A 14313-nucleotide genomic window follows, 5' to 3' on the forward strand; every position below is an offset into this window, starting at 1 on the left:
CTTGGCGGGCTCCCTCTCAAGAGTCTCCGGATGGCCAGCTAAGATGGGTGATTCATGATGTGGATAACTATCTTCGTACTTAAGACATTGGTCAGAAAGATAAGTTTCCTCGCTGATTAAGATCAACGGGGCTTTTCTTGTTATCACTAAGAGCAAAATTGAATGGGCTACTGAATTGGGATGAGTGTGAATTGGGGAGATTTGAGACTCTTGGAGGATAATTCTTTCTGAAATCAGCAGGATTTACAGAACCCCAAAATGAGAGGGTTTATTTGGAACTGCGAAGGTGAGAGAGAACCACAGGGCAAAAAGAGACTGTGCTTCTCTCCTGGTGTTTTCTCTGTTTGTGACCCAGGTCAGCCACTCCTGTGTCGGAAGTCCTCCAATTGTCTTCAGAGGACTGGGCTTCACAGGTGGTCTAAGGCTGAAGCACTCTTTGCAGATATGAGTGTTTCCGATATCTGTCTTTCTCTAGATTCTTTCATGTTGCTGCAAGTGGCATTCTTTCATTCTTTTTTATGGCTGAGTAATATTCCATCGTATATATGTACCACAGCTTCTTTATCAAGTCATCTGTTGGTGGATGTTTAAGCTTCTTCCACGTTCTGGATATTGTAAATAGTACTGAAATGAACATTGGGGTGCATGTATCTTGTCAAATTATGATTTTCTCCAGATATATGCCCAGGAGTGGGATTGCTGGATCACAAGGTAGGTCTATTTTTAAATAGAGCCTCGGGATTTTTCATTCTCTCACGTCTCCTTTAGAGAAGTTACACCATATCTTCTAGAAAAGACCTCAAAGAAATGTCTCCTTATGGTGCTTTCTGGGAGCAGTCTATAATACTTCATTATATTTGCAGAGAATAATCAGAAACTAAACTTGAGGTTTAGAGAGGAAGGAGACTGAGGATGGTCTTTGGTGTTTGGACACAAGGCTATTTTGTGAGAATTTTCAACAGAAACTTGCAAAATGCAAATCAGTAACTGAGACTCGTCTTGTGAGTTTCAACCATTTCATGCCCCAGCTTTCGCCAGCTCCTTCCCCCGTTGAGATGCTTATCGTCCTCTGTACCCTCACTTTGGGTCTTTGTATAAACACACTCCTCGATCTTTCACAACAGTGAACATTGAAATGTATACCAAAGTGCCTTTTTTCTGGTGGGGGCAAACTTATCAAGATGGGTTTTAACCATGGCTCTGCCTGAAGGAGGAGATAACAGTGCTAACATCCCTCCCGCCGCATGTGTTTCCTCCTTCTGGAGGTACATCTGTCCACACTCTGCACCCACTCATCATCCGGCTTCCTCTTTGACAAGCAACATTTCTTCTCTTTGATATACACTGGGTTTATTTCCCCAAACTCCAAAGAAATTTGCTTTAAGATCCCATCTGGACAATTGCTTCCTCAAACTGAATGTTCAGGTCACTTAAATGTGCACGTGTTTACATGTTGCGAATTGAAAACTGCTATTTCTTCAGGGTATTGTCTGAAACTCCCAAAGGAATCCCAGTCTTTCTGTCTCTCTGACACACACACACACACACGCACGTGCACATATGGTCTAGAGCAAACAAGCATTGAGGTCAAAGAGCAAATTTCTTCCTCTTTTCAATGTTATAGAAGTTATCCACGCCAATTCAATGAGAGAAAAAAGTGTGAGGATAGATACTGATCTTTTTTAGAATTTTATTTATTTTTGGCTCTGCTGGGTCTTTGTTGCTTAGGGGCTTTTCTCCAGCTGCGGTGCGTGAGGACTCCTCCCCAGCCGTGGTGCCTGAGGACTCCTCCCCAGCTGCGGTGCATGGGGACTCCTCCCCAGCCGCGGTGCGTGGGGACTCCTCCCCAGCCGCGGTGCGTGGGTCAGCCATCCCGTGCTTCCCTCGTCACAGAGCACGGGCACTTATGCCTCCGTAGTTGTGGTTTGCGGGCTGTTTGTGGCTCACAGGCTCTAGAGCACGGGCTCAATAGTTGTGAAACATGGGCTTAGCTGCTCTGTGGCATGTGGGATCGTCCCGGACCAGGGATCAAACAGCGTCTCCTACACTGGCAGGCAGATTCTTTACCACTGAGCCACCAGGCAGGCCCTATGCTGCTGCTGCTGCTGCTAAGTCATCTCAGTCGTGTCCGACTCTGTGCGACCCCATAGACGTCAGCCCACCAGGCTGCCCCATCCCTGGGATTCTCCAGGCAAGAACACTGGAGTGGGTTACCATTTCCTTCTCCAATACATGAAAGTGAAAAGTGAAAGTGAAGTCGCTCATCCGTGTCCGACTCTTAGCGACCCCATGGAGTCCTTCATCTGATCTCTAAAAAAGAAATGAAATTGCTTTCATTTGCAAATGTAAATAAGAGCAAGATGTACAGATGAACAAGATAAAGGAAGACATTATATAATTAAAAAGAAGACCTGATTACAGAGAAGAGACCTGATTAAAAAGGAGACCTAATTAAAAAGGTCTTATTAACATAAGACCTGAAGAGCAAAATATAAATGACACCATTTAATATATTAATATTAATAATATTTCAATTCCCACCAAATTGGTCTATGATTTTTAAATCAAAGTTGCAAATTATTTCAGAGCTTTATATAGGAAAAGCAGAATTAATGAAAAATGATAATACGATTGTTACTGTAAATACCTTTCCTTCCACTGAAGTCTGTTCACCAATGGTTCGGTTCACTGTATCAGACTCCTCACCAGCCTTCTTCTCTTAACTCCTTCCAAATCACTCTGCATTGCAACTGCAATGATGGTCCTAAATTCCAAGTACATGACCTGTCCGTCTTTGTTCATCGTTGTGTTGGTAAATATTTAACAACTGGCTTTCTAGGGTTGGAGGGTGGAACTTGGCCCTGGACAGTAAGGAATCCACCTGCAATGCAGGGTCTTCAGTCCCTGGGTCGGGAAGATCCCCTGGAGGAGGGCATGGCAACCCTCTCCAGTGCTCTTGGCTGGAGAATGCCATGGACGGAGGAGCCTGGTGGGCTGCCGTGCACTGGATCGCAAAGAGGCAGACACGACTGAATGACTAAGCCGCATGTGGTATAAACAGTTTCACCATAGCCTACTTCAAGCTAACAAAATGATGTTCAGTTATCCTCACTGAAAATTAAAAGTCACCACTCTCAAGGCAATATCAGCCGGTTCAACAGCACCGCATCAATTTCAACTCCTCTGTTTCTCTTTCAGGCAAGGCTTTCCTGGGGCCCGCGGCCGCAGAGGGGAGTGAGAACAAAGGTCCCTGGCTGCTCACGCCCTGAGGAAGGGGCAAGTTCATTCCTTACACAGGTTGGAGGCAGCAGTGGCCAGCCTGGAGAGATGCCTGGGGGGCTGGCCCTCCCTTAGACGGTGCTGTGTGCAGGGGCGTGCACAGTGCCTTGCTTGCTGTTCTGTCTCGTCTCCTGAGAGGCATACACGTCTCCTCCAAACAGGTCTTGCCATCTGCTCCTCACGCATCAAAGTCAGACACACTAAAGCCTCTGGTGTGTTCCCTGAATATCCCCAATTCTCTCCTGCTTAGAGGCCTTTGCATATGTCCAGCTTCTTCCTTTTCCCCTTCATCATGCTAACTCCCAATCATCTTTAGGATCTCAGTTTAGGGGACTTCCCTGGAGGCCCAGTGGCCAACACGCCAAACTCCCAGTGCAGGGGCCCTGGGTTCGATCCCTCTTCAGGGAACTAGATCCCGTGAGCCAAGACTTCCTATGCCGCAACTAAAGATCTCACGTGCTGTAACGAATACCCAGTGCAACCAAATAAATAAATAAAATTGTTAATGTTTTTGAAAAAAAAAAAAAATCTCAGTTTAGGAGAAAAGTCTTCTCCCCAAAATTGTCATTTTCATCTCTTTAACCTGGTTTAGAAACTCTTTCAATGAGCTTCCAAAGATTCCTACACTCTTCCTATCACAGCCCTTAATGCTCCATGTTATAATGGTATGTTCCTGTGGGTCTGTATCTCCCACAAAGAGCAACCAGAGAACAGAGACTGTGGCTCACTGGCTATTGTATGCAGAGCACATGGCACATAGTAGGCACTTTCCAAATAACTGTTCAATGGATTGAAAAAAGAAACAAATTATATTTAACGTGCATGTATGCATTTCTTCATAAAGTATGTATATTTTACATATATGTATTATCTGGAGAGGCGAGCATTGTTAGTAGAGAAGACTACAGAAAAACCTTTGCACGTGTGGCAAGCAAGGAGCTGAGAGAACCTTACAGGTGTGAATTGATGGACGCTGGACGGCTCAGTCCCCTCTCAAGAGAGGGAACTAATTCATAAAGCAGAAACATAAGTCCGCCAGCAGTAGATATACAAATCAGGAGCCAGAGATATCAAAAAGAACACCAAATTGCTACCTGAGAGGATGGTCGCGGATGTCACTGGAGGGAATGGGAGCAGCCACGATGGAAGTGTGAGGGTTTCTGCCATCTTTAAGGCACACCTATCTGACCACCGTCTCACCTCAGCCTTACCAGCACAAAAAGACCACCAGCAGCAGCAGCAGCATTATCAAATAGCTGTGATTCTCTTTTCACATCTGCTTTATTTTTACTTAATCTGCATAACAATGAATAAGACAGTTGGTACTGTAACACCTATTTTACAGATGAGAAAAAAATAGATCAGAGAGATTAAGTTCACACAGACAGTATCAGAATTTGCACTCAGGTCTGTAAGATTCTAAAGCTTTAATTCTTTCTTCTCTGCATTATAGATTCTCACTGTCCTTTGAAGGACAAATATTGATTTTGCTCTCAAAGACCCCCATCTAAGGCATCATTTTTGGATCCGGACATGTGTGAATTTCAGCAGCTCACTGAAAAAAAAGACTTCAAGACTTGACCTCCTACCTCAAATATAGTAAAAATTTATCTTAATGTTATTTTGGTGATTTTTTGGACAGTTTTTGCAATTTTGGTGTCAACTGAAGTCAAGAAGCATTTTCTATGATGGGAAACGTCTTACTCATTTTTCCTTCTCACTGGGGTTGGAAGTTGGAGTTTAGAAAGAATACATGAAATAGGGAGGATTCTCCCTGCCTTTTTTAAAAACGTTAGAAGACAATGAAGCAGGCAGGTAAGAAGAAAGAGAACTGATTTCTGGGAACAATTTTAGCGTGGTGATCATAGCAGTTACAAAAGAAAGGATGCCTAGAGGAGCACAAAAGTCCATTCCCAGGACTTATGAGGGAGTTTATAGTCAGGACAGAAAGGACCGAGTCAAACGTCCACGCTTCTCACGATGGGCACCACGATGGTAGAGACGTGGCTCACAGGCTCGTGTTCTCTTGAGTTCCTGGATGGAGCACTGACTCACTGGAGACTCAAGACCGAATTTTCTTGCTTTCATTTGGAGGCATTCTTGATTCCCCAGGATTGGAAAGGGAGGAAATTGCCTGGAAAATAAAACAACATCAAACTCCAGGAACAGGATCAACACAGCCCTCTCCTTCCTTCCTATTATCATCATGAACAATGCCAACAATACTCATTCACTGATCATCACTGGGATCAAATATTACATACACAGTCCTTCCAGCAAGCATTAGAAATGAGCAAAAGCAGTACGTGTACGGCTGAGTCCTTTTGCTGCTCACCTGGAACTGCCACAACACTGTCAGCCGGCTATACGCCAACACAAAATCAAAAGTGTGAAGAAAAAAGTGGACAAGAGCATGTTCAGTTTACAATTAAGATAGCTAAATCCAGAAAGAATTTGTGGTTTTTCCTGGAAATTAACTAGAGAGTGACAAGTTCAAAAAACAATGATTTAGTTCTATCCATGTGAAAAACGTATGCTCCTATTTATAAATGATATGACCAATAAGGAATTAATATCCAACATATATAAATAGCTCACACAACTCAACATCAAAAGAAAAAAAAATTAAGAAATGGGCAGAAGAACTGTGTAGACGTTTTCTAAACAGGAAAAACAAATGACCAGCAGGTACATGAAAAGATACTCAACATCACTAACCATCAGGACATGCAAATCATAACCCCAATGAGATGTTACCTCACGCCTGTCAGGATGAAGTCTGCAAGTAACATGTGGGTGAGGATGTGGAGAAAGGGGAACCCTCCTACACCCTACACTGTTGATGGGAAGGTGAATTGGTACAGCCACTGTGGAAAACAGTATGGAGGTTTCTCAAAGAAATAAAAACAGACCCACCATGACTCGGCAGTTCTACTCCTGCGTATACAGCCCAAAAAACCCAAATGCTAATTCAAAGAGATATATGCACTCTGGTGTTCATAGTAGCATCATTTACAATTGCCAAGATATGGAAGCAACGTAAGTGTCCGTCCACAGATGAATGGAGAAAGAACACAGAGCTATATTCACAGGGATATATTCACATCCATGATATTTACATACAGTATAGATGTATTCACTGGAATACTAGTCAACCGTAAAAAGGAACAAAATTTTGCCATTTTGCAGCAACATGGATGGATTTGGAAGACATTATGCTAAGTGAGATAAGTTAGACAGAGACAGATAAATACTGCATGATATCACATATGTGGAATCCAGAAAACACAACGAACAAATGAAAATAAGAAAAAAAGAAGCAGGCTCACAGATGTAGAGGCCAAACTAGTGGTTATCAGTAGGGAGGAAAGGACAGGTTATATAGAGGTGAGGGAGTGGGAGGGAGGGGAGGGCAGGTTATATAGACGTGAGGGAGTAGGAGGTACCAACTATTGGGTATAATACAGGCTCAAGGGTGAATTACACAGCTCAGGGAATATAGCCAACATTTTGCAATAACTATAAAATGAATGTCATCTTTAAACATTATATAAAAAATAAAAATTAATTTTTTAAAATACATGCTCTTAAAGATGAAATACACTGCTTCCTCTTGTATTTTTAGGTTAGAATTCTTTTCCAACCTTCATGCCAAGTCTAACATTTGTACGAGCTATAACTCCAGGAACCCCACAAATCATTATCGTATGAAAGTTTCTCTCCAGTTCCAAAAGTCAGGGACCATCCTAAACCCTAGAGGGAAGGTGCAGATCATGTGAATTTTAAGTCATTTAAACAAACCCACCTTTCTTAAATGCCAGCAGTTTGCTTTGAGCCACAGGGCTACAACAGAGCATGCTATGCACATTTCCAGCAAGGTAAGGACCAGCATCAGTGACACGAGGCCCTAAGGGTAGGATGCAGCAGATTAAATCCAGTAGAAACGCTCAGAGGAAAAGGAAAGGCCAGCAGGAAACCAAACTATAACACCTACCCTCCATAAAACAGGGCAAAGTGAGTCACAACTGAGACTTAATACACAGCCACACACCAACACTCTACATGAGACACAAGGCCCATCTAAAAGCATGTAAACCTTTTTCCTGGAAGAGACACAGGTACTTCTGTATCAACCCGTGTGAAACAGCTATAGTGGGAAAGCGCTGACATTACAATTACCATCTGCCAGCTGGAATAGCAGTGAGCCCGGGAGATGTACAGGCAGCTTAGGAAAAGGGGCAAAGGGGCCTTTCATCAGCTCTTTAGTTGTACTCCCTAGAGGCTTGCATTTACAGTATGCCTACAGACTAAACTAGGAAGCTGAAGAGCGAGACACAGAATTACTGGATCCTTCTACCATCAATGAGGCACCTAGAAGAAACAAATGCTAATGCCTCTGGAGAGAAATACTTCCAAAATACACACACACACAAAAAATCAAACCCATATAAACACAAACTTAGAGTATTAAAAATACAATGGAGAAAGTTAGAACTCAGACTTCCATGAGTAGTATCAGCAAACAGGAAGATTAAGTCAGTAAAAAACAGTTCACAAATCACGGGAAAATAAACAATTTGGAGGAAAATCTTAATTTCTCAGTTGACTGTAGCAGAGGGAGAACATGTAAACACAAGCCAAAAAAATGCTTTGGGAAGGCTATTAAAAATGTTCCCTTTTAAATACCACACTCAAATAAATTCACAAGTAAAGCCGTTCAAAGCTTCAGTGAGTCACTACTTGAAAATCCCAGACCACAGAGAAAATTGTAAATCTCCCAAGTTAGTTTCATTAAGAAAATTGTGAAATAAAACTTTTTAACTGTAATCTCTCTGGGGAACGTAACAGTATCAGTAGCAGTGCGTGCTGCATGCTAAGTTGCTTCAGTCCTGTCTGAATCTCTGCAACCCTATGAACTGTAGCCCACCAGGCTCCTCTGTTCATGGGATTCTCTAGGCAAGAACACTGGAGTGAGTTGCCATGCCTTCCTCCAGGGGATCTTCCCGACCCAGGGATCAAACCTGCATCTCACATGTCCTGCATTGACTGGTGGGTTCTTTACCACAGGGACCACCTGGAAGCCCATTAGCAGTAGCAGCAGTATGTAATAATAACCTAATACAGTATTCATTGTGTTAATTACTTATCACATATTAATTTATATAATCTTTACATGTAATACATATAATAATTCAATCTATTACTACCCTCATTTCAGTGATGATAAAATTGAAACACAAAGAGGTTGTCTTATTTGCTCCTTCAAAGCAAAGCTGCTAAGTGGTAGAACCAAGATTCAAATCAAGGCAGCGTGGTGCCTGATATGTTACTTGGTTCCTCTATACTTTGAATTGTTGAAGTACTTCATAATTATACACAATTTTAAAAGACATACGTTTGAAGAGGCTTCCATGTAAATGCACAAGTCAGGTGGCCGGGAAGACTGACAGCTCTTGAGTAGTGGGTCGTTAGCAAATAAATTCATTGAGAGAAAGACAATCCCGACTAGCGCCATGACGGCACTGGAGGTGTGCAACCCCATGCTGGTCTCCAGCTGCAAGAGAAGAAGAGGCCGTCGCTGCACACGGGCAGCACATGCTGTGCTCCTGCGGCTCCAGGTCATGGAGGTAAACAGCCACTGAAAGGGGTTTACACACCCAGCTACAGCCTAGGTCCTGGAGAGACATCAGGAAACCAAGACGCCTCACCCCAAGACTCAGGGTCTCGGCTGGACTCACCAACCTCCACTCTCCTACTGCTAATGGGTGACGTGTTTCTGCTCCTGTGATCACAGAGAAAGAGGGCGAACGGCCACTTACCAGTGTTTTTGTGGGTTTTTTCCCGGCTAAGGTGGATACAATTCCCGAAACGATAAACTGTTTGAAAATAGGAAGTGAAGCAGAGAAAGGAATACGAAGTCTTAATTAGCAGATAACTACCGGTAGTTGTACAAAACTTCTCCAATTCACATTCTAGAACACAAAATTACACTTGATTTTGCTCATTATTTAATACAAGTACAATTTTAAATGAGTTTAAATTTTGCATAAGTGTGTAAGACTTTCATTTTGTTTTGTATCTGGCCTTTTACAGGTTATATGGGTATGCCTAGTTTTACATGTAACAATACACATTCAATGTAACATAATTATGCTTGTGTTTACATTAAATATAAATAATATTTACTTCCATATGCATGTATATTTAATATCATTCTCATAATCTTACCCAAGCTTCAGATCATGTGTTTGATTTATTGGACTAGGTGTTCTAAAAAACTTTTATACATCAAAATATCTATATGGATGTATCTACTAATGTTTAAATTAGTATTTTGACCTCCTGTTAGTTCCACGAGTCTAATTTTAATAAATGGAATTCTCTACATGTTCATGGCATTCTCAGAAATCTCATGTTTACCAAGCCACTCCTAGAATTTGAGGGAAAAGTTGCCAAAGTACATTTCTAGTAGTGGTATGCAGTCAGCGGAATTTGAATACTCACAAATATAGCTCCCCATATGGGATAACCTGTAGAAACAATCAAGAGAAAGAAGTAATTGGAGGCCTGCGACAAGTTTTGTAAGGCATGCATGCAGCCACCCAGAGCCAGAATTACTGCTCCATTCAGGATCTGGACCGCCTGCGAAAGGAGGGAAAGAGAGAAGCATGAGCGACCACGTGCTGGTCCCCACTGGGGAGAGATCGTTTTACTGACTTTTATGTTTTCTTTCCCATCGTGGCTTACCCCAGGATGTTGGATATAGTCCCTGGGCCCTACAGCAGGAGCGTGCCTACCCGCCCTAGAGACGTGCAACACCACACTCTGTGTCTGCTCACCCCCGCTCCCAGCTCACCCCGCCACCCCCACCCCTTCGTCAATCACAAGCCTGTCTGTATCTGCTTCTGTTTTGTAGATAGGCTCATTCGTGATGTGATTTAGACTCCACACATAAGTGACATCATATGGTATTTGGAGAAGAGATCACTTTAATTTTCCTCAAGAAGGAGATATCAGTGCTTGAAATGGTCAAAAAATTAAGCCTAGATTAACTGGGTGAGAGTCTGCTCTGGAAGGCTTTTGTTCCTGCCATGCCCACTGATTCTGATGGCAATACTTCATCGTCCCCTCTCCGCGCCCTACTGCATCCACACTCACAGACTCCCTTCAGAAAACCACAGAGTGAAGGAGATACGGCTGATCGCAGACTGGGTGGAACTACGCTCCCTGCCTGCCTCGGGGCCACAGTACGGTGAAGCCCACTCTCCAGCAGTGATAGGACTTCTCCCACCGTGAGATTATGCCTCTGAGTTTCTACTCTTCAGGTGCAACAGATGCCCCCATCTTTTCTTTTTTCTTTTTGGTATTTTATTTATTTATTTTTAAACTTTACAATATTGTATTGGTTTTGCCAAATATCAAAATGAATCCACCACAGGTATACATATGTTCCCCATCCTGAACCCTCCTCCTTCCCCATACCATCCCTCTGTGTCATCCCAGTGCACCAGCCCCAAGCATCCAGTATCATGCATCGAACCTGGACTGGCGACTCATTTCATACATGATATTATACATGTTTCACTGCCATTCTCCCAAACCTTCCCACCCTCTCCCTCTCCCACAGAGTCCATAAGACTGTTCTATACATTAGTGTCTCTTTTGCTGTCTCGTAAACAGGGTTATTGTTACCATCTTTCTAAGTTCCATATATATGTTTTAGTATACTGTATTGGTGTTTTTCTTTCTGGCTTACTTCACTCTGTATAATAGGCTCCAGTTTCATCCACCTCATTAGAACTGATTCAAATGTATTCTTTTAATGGCTGAGTAATACTCCATTGTGTATATGTACCACAGCTTTCTTATCCATTCATCTGCTGATGGACATCTAGGTTGCTTCCATGTCCTGGCTATTATAAACAGTGCTGCGATGAACATTGGGGTACACGTGTCTCTTTCCCTTCTGGTTTCCTCAGTGTGTATGCCCAGCAGTGGGATTGCTGGATCATAAGGCAGTTCTATTTCCAGTTTTTTAAGGAATCTCCACACTGTTTTCCATAGTGGCTGTACTAGTTTGCATTCCCACCAACAGTGTAAGAGGGTTCCCTTTTCTCCACACCCTCTCCAGCATTTATTGCTTGTAGACTTTTGGATTGCAGCCATTCTGACTGGCGTGAAATGGTACCTCATAGTGGTTTTGATTTGCATTTCTCTGATAATGAGTGATGTTGAGCATCTTTTCATGTGTTTGTTAATCTCAAAAATATACAAGCAACTCCTACAGCTCAATTCCAGAAAAATAAATGACCCAATCAAAAAACGGGCCAAAGAACTAAATAATTTCCCCGTCTTTTCTTAAACCGCATTACTGATCCAGTGATGAGTAACTCAGAAATCCCCATAGAGACATAAACAAGGTTTCCCATGAATGGTTATCGCCTTCCATCCTACAGAAATGTGTCAACGGAGGCTGACTTACCCCGAGAGCTCGCAGCACCTCCGGGTGGTTCTGTGACCTGCCGATGGGCCGGTAGGCGGAGCTGTCCTCCGCCGCCGCCTCCCCCAGGCTTCCGGGGGCCTCGCCAGCACAGGCTGCCGGCAGCTCGGTAGGATCAGCTTCCTGGGAGGCCATCTGGGGTCTTGATGGCTGTCAGAGAAGAGAAACCCAAAATGTTTGTGTTTTCCCTTTTATTGCTAACTAATAATGGCTTTTTGTTTCCAGTGCAACGAAAGGGTTCCGTTTTGTCTAGATATCAAAGCAACTCTTCACCAACGGGGCAGAGGTTTTGCTTGATCCCACTTGATGTTGAAGTAGCAGGCATCGTCAGACCGTGGTACGAGGCCTGGGCCCAGCGCCTCACTCTGTAGCCGTGCGGACGGCCCCTTTCTCTCTCTTAGGGGCACGCGCGTCTTACGCGGCCCTCTCCAGTCCTGGACATCCAGGTACTAAATGGTCTCACTGGGCGCCGCGGTCTCATGGGAGGAGGATAACACTAGTCACATTCTAGGATAATAACACGTGTCATTTACTGAGTATTCACAGCTACGTGCCAAGCACTGTCTAGTTTCTGTGAATTTATTAACGCACTTAATCCCGCCAACAACTTCGTGGTGCAATACTGTTCTCCCTATTTTAAAGATGAGGAAACTGAGGCATAGACAGCTCCCACAACTTGCTCAAACTTATACAGCTCGTGAATTCAGATTCTACTTGAGATATCTAATGTTCAACATTTTTTAAGTCATTGCTTTATATAGCAATATATGGAATAAAGCATGATGGATAGAGTTTAAGTACCACGGGGAAGCCAGGTGTAAATCCGAATTCGACCACTTACTAGTTGTATGACCTGGTAGTGGGAATCTCAGTTTTTACAGCTGTAAAATGGACACAATTTTAATTTCATATTAACGTTGCAAAGTCCAGACTAAAAAAACATCCATTGGGAAATAGGAATACACTTCAGATAGAATATTTGACTTGCTAAAATGCATGTAGTGTGGCTTCCCACATGGCGCAGTGGTAAAGAATCTACCTGCCAATGCAAGAGATTCAGGACACGTGGGCCTGATGCCTGGGTCAGGAAGATCCCCTGGAGTAGGAAACGACAACCCACTCCAGTATTCTTGCTCGAAAACTCCCTTGGACAGAGGAGCCTGGTGGGTTGTATTCTATGGGGTTGCCAAGAGTTGGACACGACTGATCACAAACACACACAAGGCCTGTGCGTCTGCGTGCACGGCTGTCCATGCAAACATTTTTCCAAAGAAATAGCTACATGATTATGTCTAGCACTTTTTCACTATGCATCAGAGTAACAGTCAAATTCTAAGCAGAAGGCATCCTCATAGTTAAATGTTTAGCAACCGAACAAAACCCTCTGAAGACATTCTGAGCATCCCACCGGCTGGCAGCTTTGACAGACATAACAAAAGTGGGCTTTCTGTGCAGAGGAGCTTCTTTTAAAATTGGCTTTTATTGGAGCATAGTTGCTTGGCAATGATGTGTTAGTTTCTACTGTACAGCACAGAGAATCAGCTATTTGTATACGTATACCCCCCCATTTTTGGATTTCCTTCACCACAGAGCACTGAGTTCCCTGGGCTATAAGTAGGTTCTTATTAGCTATCTCTTTGCAAAACAGTAATGAGACACAGACGCAGAGAACAAACACCTGGACACCAAGGAGAGGGGACCTACAATATTTACCTTGGAGGCTTCAGACCTTGGTTGAATTATTTTCTCTTAAGCCCGTCTCATTAGAAGCAGAAGACACTCAATAAAGGTTGCTTATGGTGCCTTCCCGAAAAACAGTAGCCTCTTTTAGCTCAGGCTTGATGCAAGACTTTGCCTTACACCACCTTCAGAGGAGTCAGTGCCGATACTCTGCTGGTGGCCTGCAGAGTGTGCAAACCACATCTGGGTCTGTGGCCCCTCAGGTTTCACCATGCTTTCCTGAAGGGCAAGTGTTGATTAGGACACTGGTGTCAGGAGTAACTGTCTTCCAGCTTTGAGATGTTGCTTAATACATTAGTAGGACCAGGAACACCAGCAGAAACGTGGGGAGATGGACGGGAAGGCCTGAGGACTGGAGGCGGCACAGCTATTTGCATAGTAAGAAGAGATGCCACTGACTCAGCGGGCTTGAGTCTGAGCAAACTCTGGGAGATAGTGAAGCACAGGGAAGCTTGGCACGCTGCAGCCCATGGGGTCTCAGGGTTGGACATGACTTAGCAACTGAACAAGAGACAAGATCAGATTATAAGAGTAGTGTTGATGGGGGTAGGTGATTCAATACTTAACCCCAAGATGGGACTGCAAATAAAAAATATAAGGGAGACCCATAAGGTAATGATTACTCAAGAAAGTAGGTTTGCTTAACCACAGAACCAAGCAGGTTTGCTTGGCAACAAAACCCTGAAACAGAAGCCCAAGACCTGCCCCCAAACAATAAAACTGTGGTGGCACGTGCCCACATCCTGCCAGTGGGCTCAGTAAGTTAAGGATCCCGAGGACAAGCTCTCTGCACA

At 43.5% G+C, this 14313-nt stretch overlaps 1 protein-coding gene across 2 annotated transcripts; it reads right to left on the bottom strand.

Annotated features, from left to right (window-relative positions):
• Positions 1 to 4537: 4537 nt before the first annotated feature.
• On the bottom strand, positions 4538 to 13626 carry MS4A3 (membrane spanning 4-domains A3). 2 transcript variants are annotated; one of them, XM_027561734.1, is made up of 6 exons: positions 13493 to 13626; positions 11762 to 11929; positions 9784 to 9921; positions 9099 to 9155; positions 8675 to 8833; positions 4538 to 5413 (listed from the first exon to the last, which is right to left on the bottom strand). In XM_027561734.1, exons 2-6 carry the CDS (start codon positions 11912 to 11914, stop codon positions 5342 to 5344), a joined length of 579 nt encoding a protein of 192 aa, XP_027417535.1. In that variant the 5' UTR covers positions 11915 to 11929; positions 13493 to 13626; the 3' UTR covers positions 4538 to 5341. The 2 variants fall into 2 exon arrangements, with proteins under 2 accessions (XP_027417535.1, XP_027417534.1); XM_027561733.1 differs by lacking the exon at positions 4538 to 5413 and adding an exon at positions 6885 to 7186.
• Positions 13627 to 14313: the final 687 nt, after the last annotated feature.

Source organism: Bos indicus x Bos taurus, chromosome 15, assembly GCF_003369695.1.
Source record: "Bos indicus x Bos taurus breed Angus x Brahman F1 hybrid chromosome 15, Bos_hybrid_MaternalHap_v2.0, whole genome shotgun sequence".
NCBI classification, from domain to species: Eukaryota; Metazoa; Chordata; class Mammalia; order Artiodactyla; family Bovidae; genus Bos; species Bos indicus x Bos taurus.

What these genes read in the sequence shown, in the direction of transcription:
- MS4A3 (XM_027561733.1), bottom strand. Translation starts at nt 11,914, where the DNA reads ATGGCCTCCCAGGAAGCTGATCCTACCGAGCTGCCGGCAGCCTGTGCT. An exon ending in CCATATGGGGAGCTATATTT is followed by an intron (nt 9,156 to 9,783) that starts GTGAGTATTCAA and finishes ATTTTCAAACAG; the next exon opens with TTTATCGTTTCGGGAATTGT. An exon ending in ACATGGAAGCCTCTTCAAAC is followed by an intron (nt 7,187 to 8,674) that starts GTATGTCTTTTA and finishes TCCTACCCTTAG; the next exon opens with GGCCTCGTGTCACTGATGCT.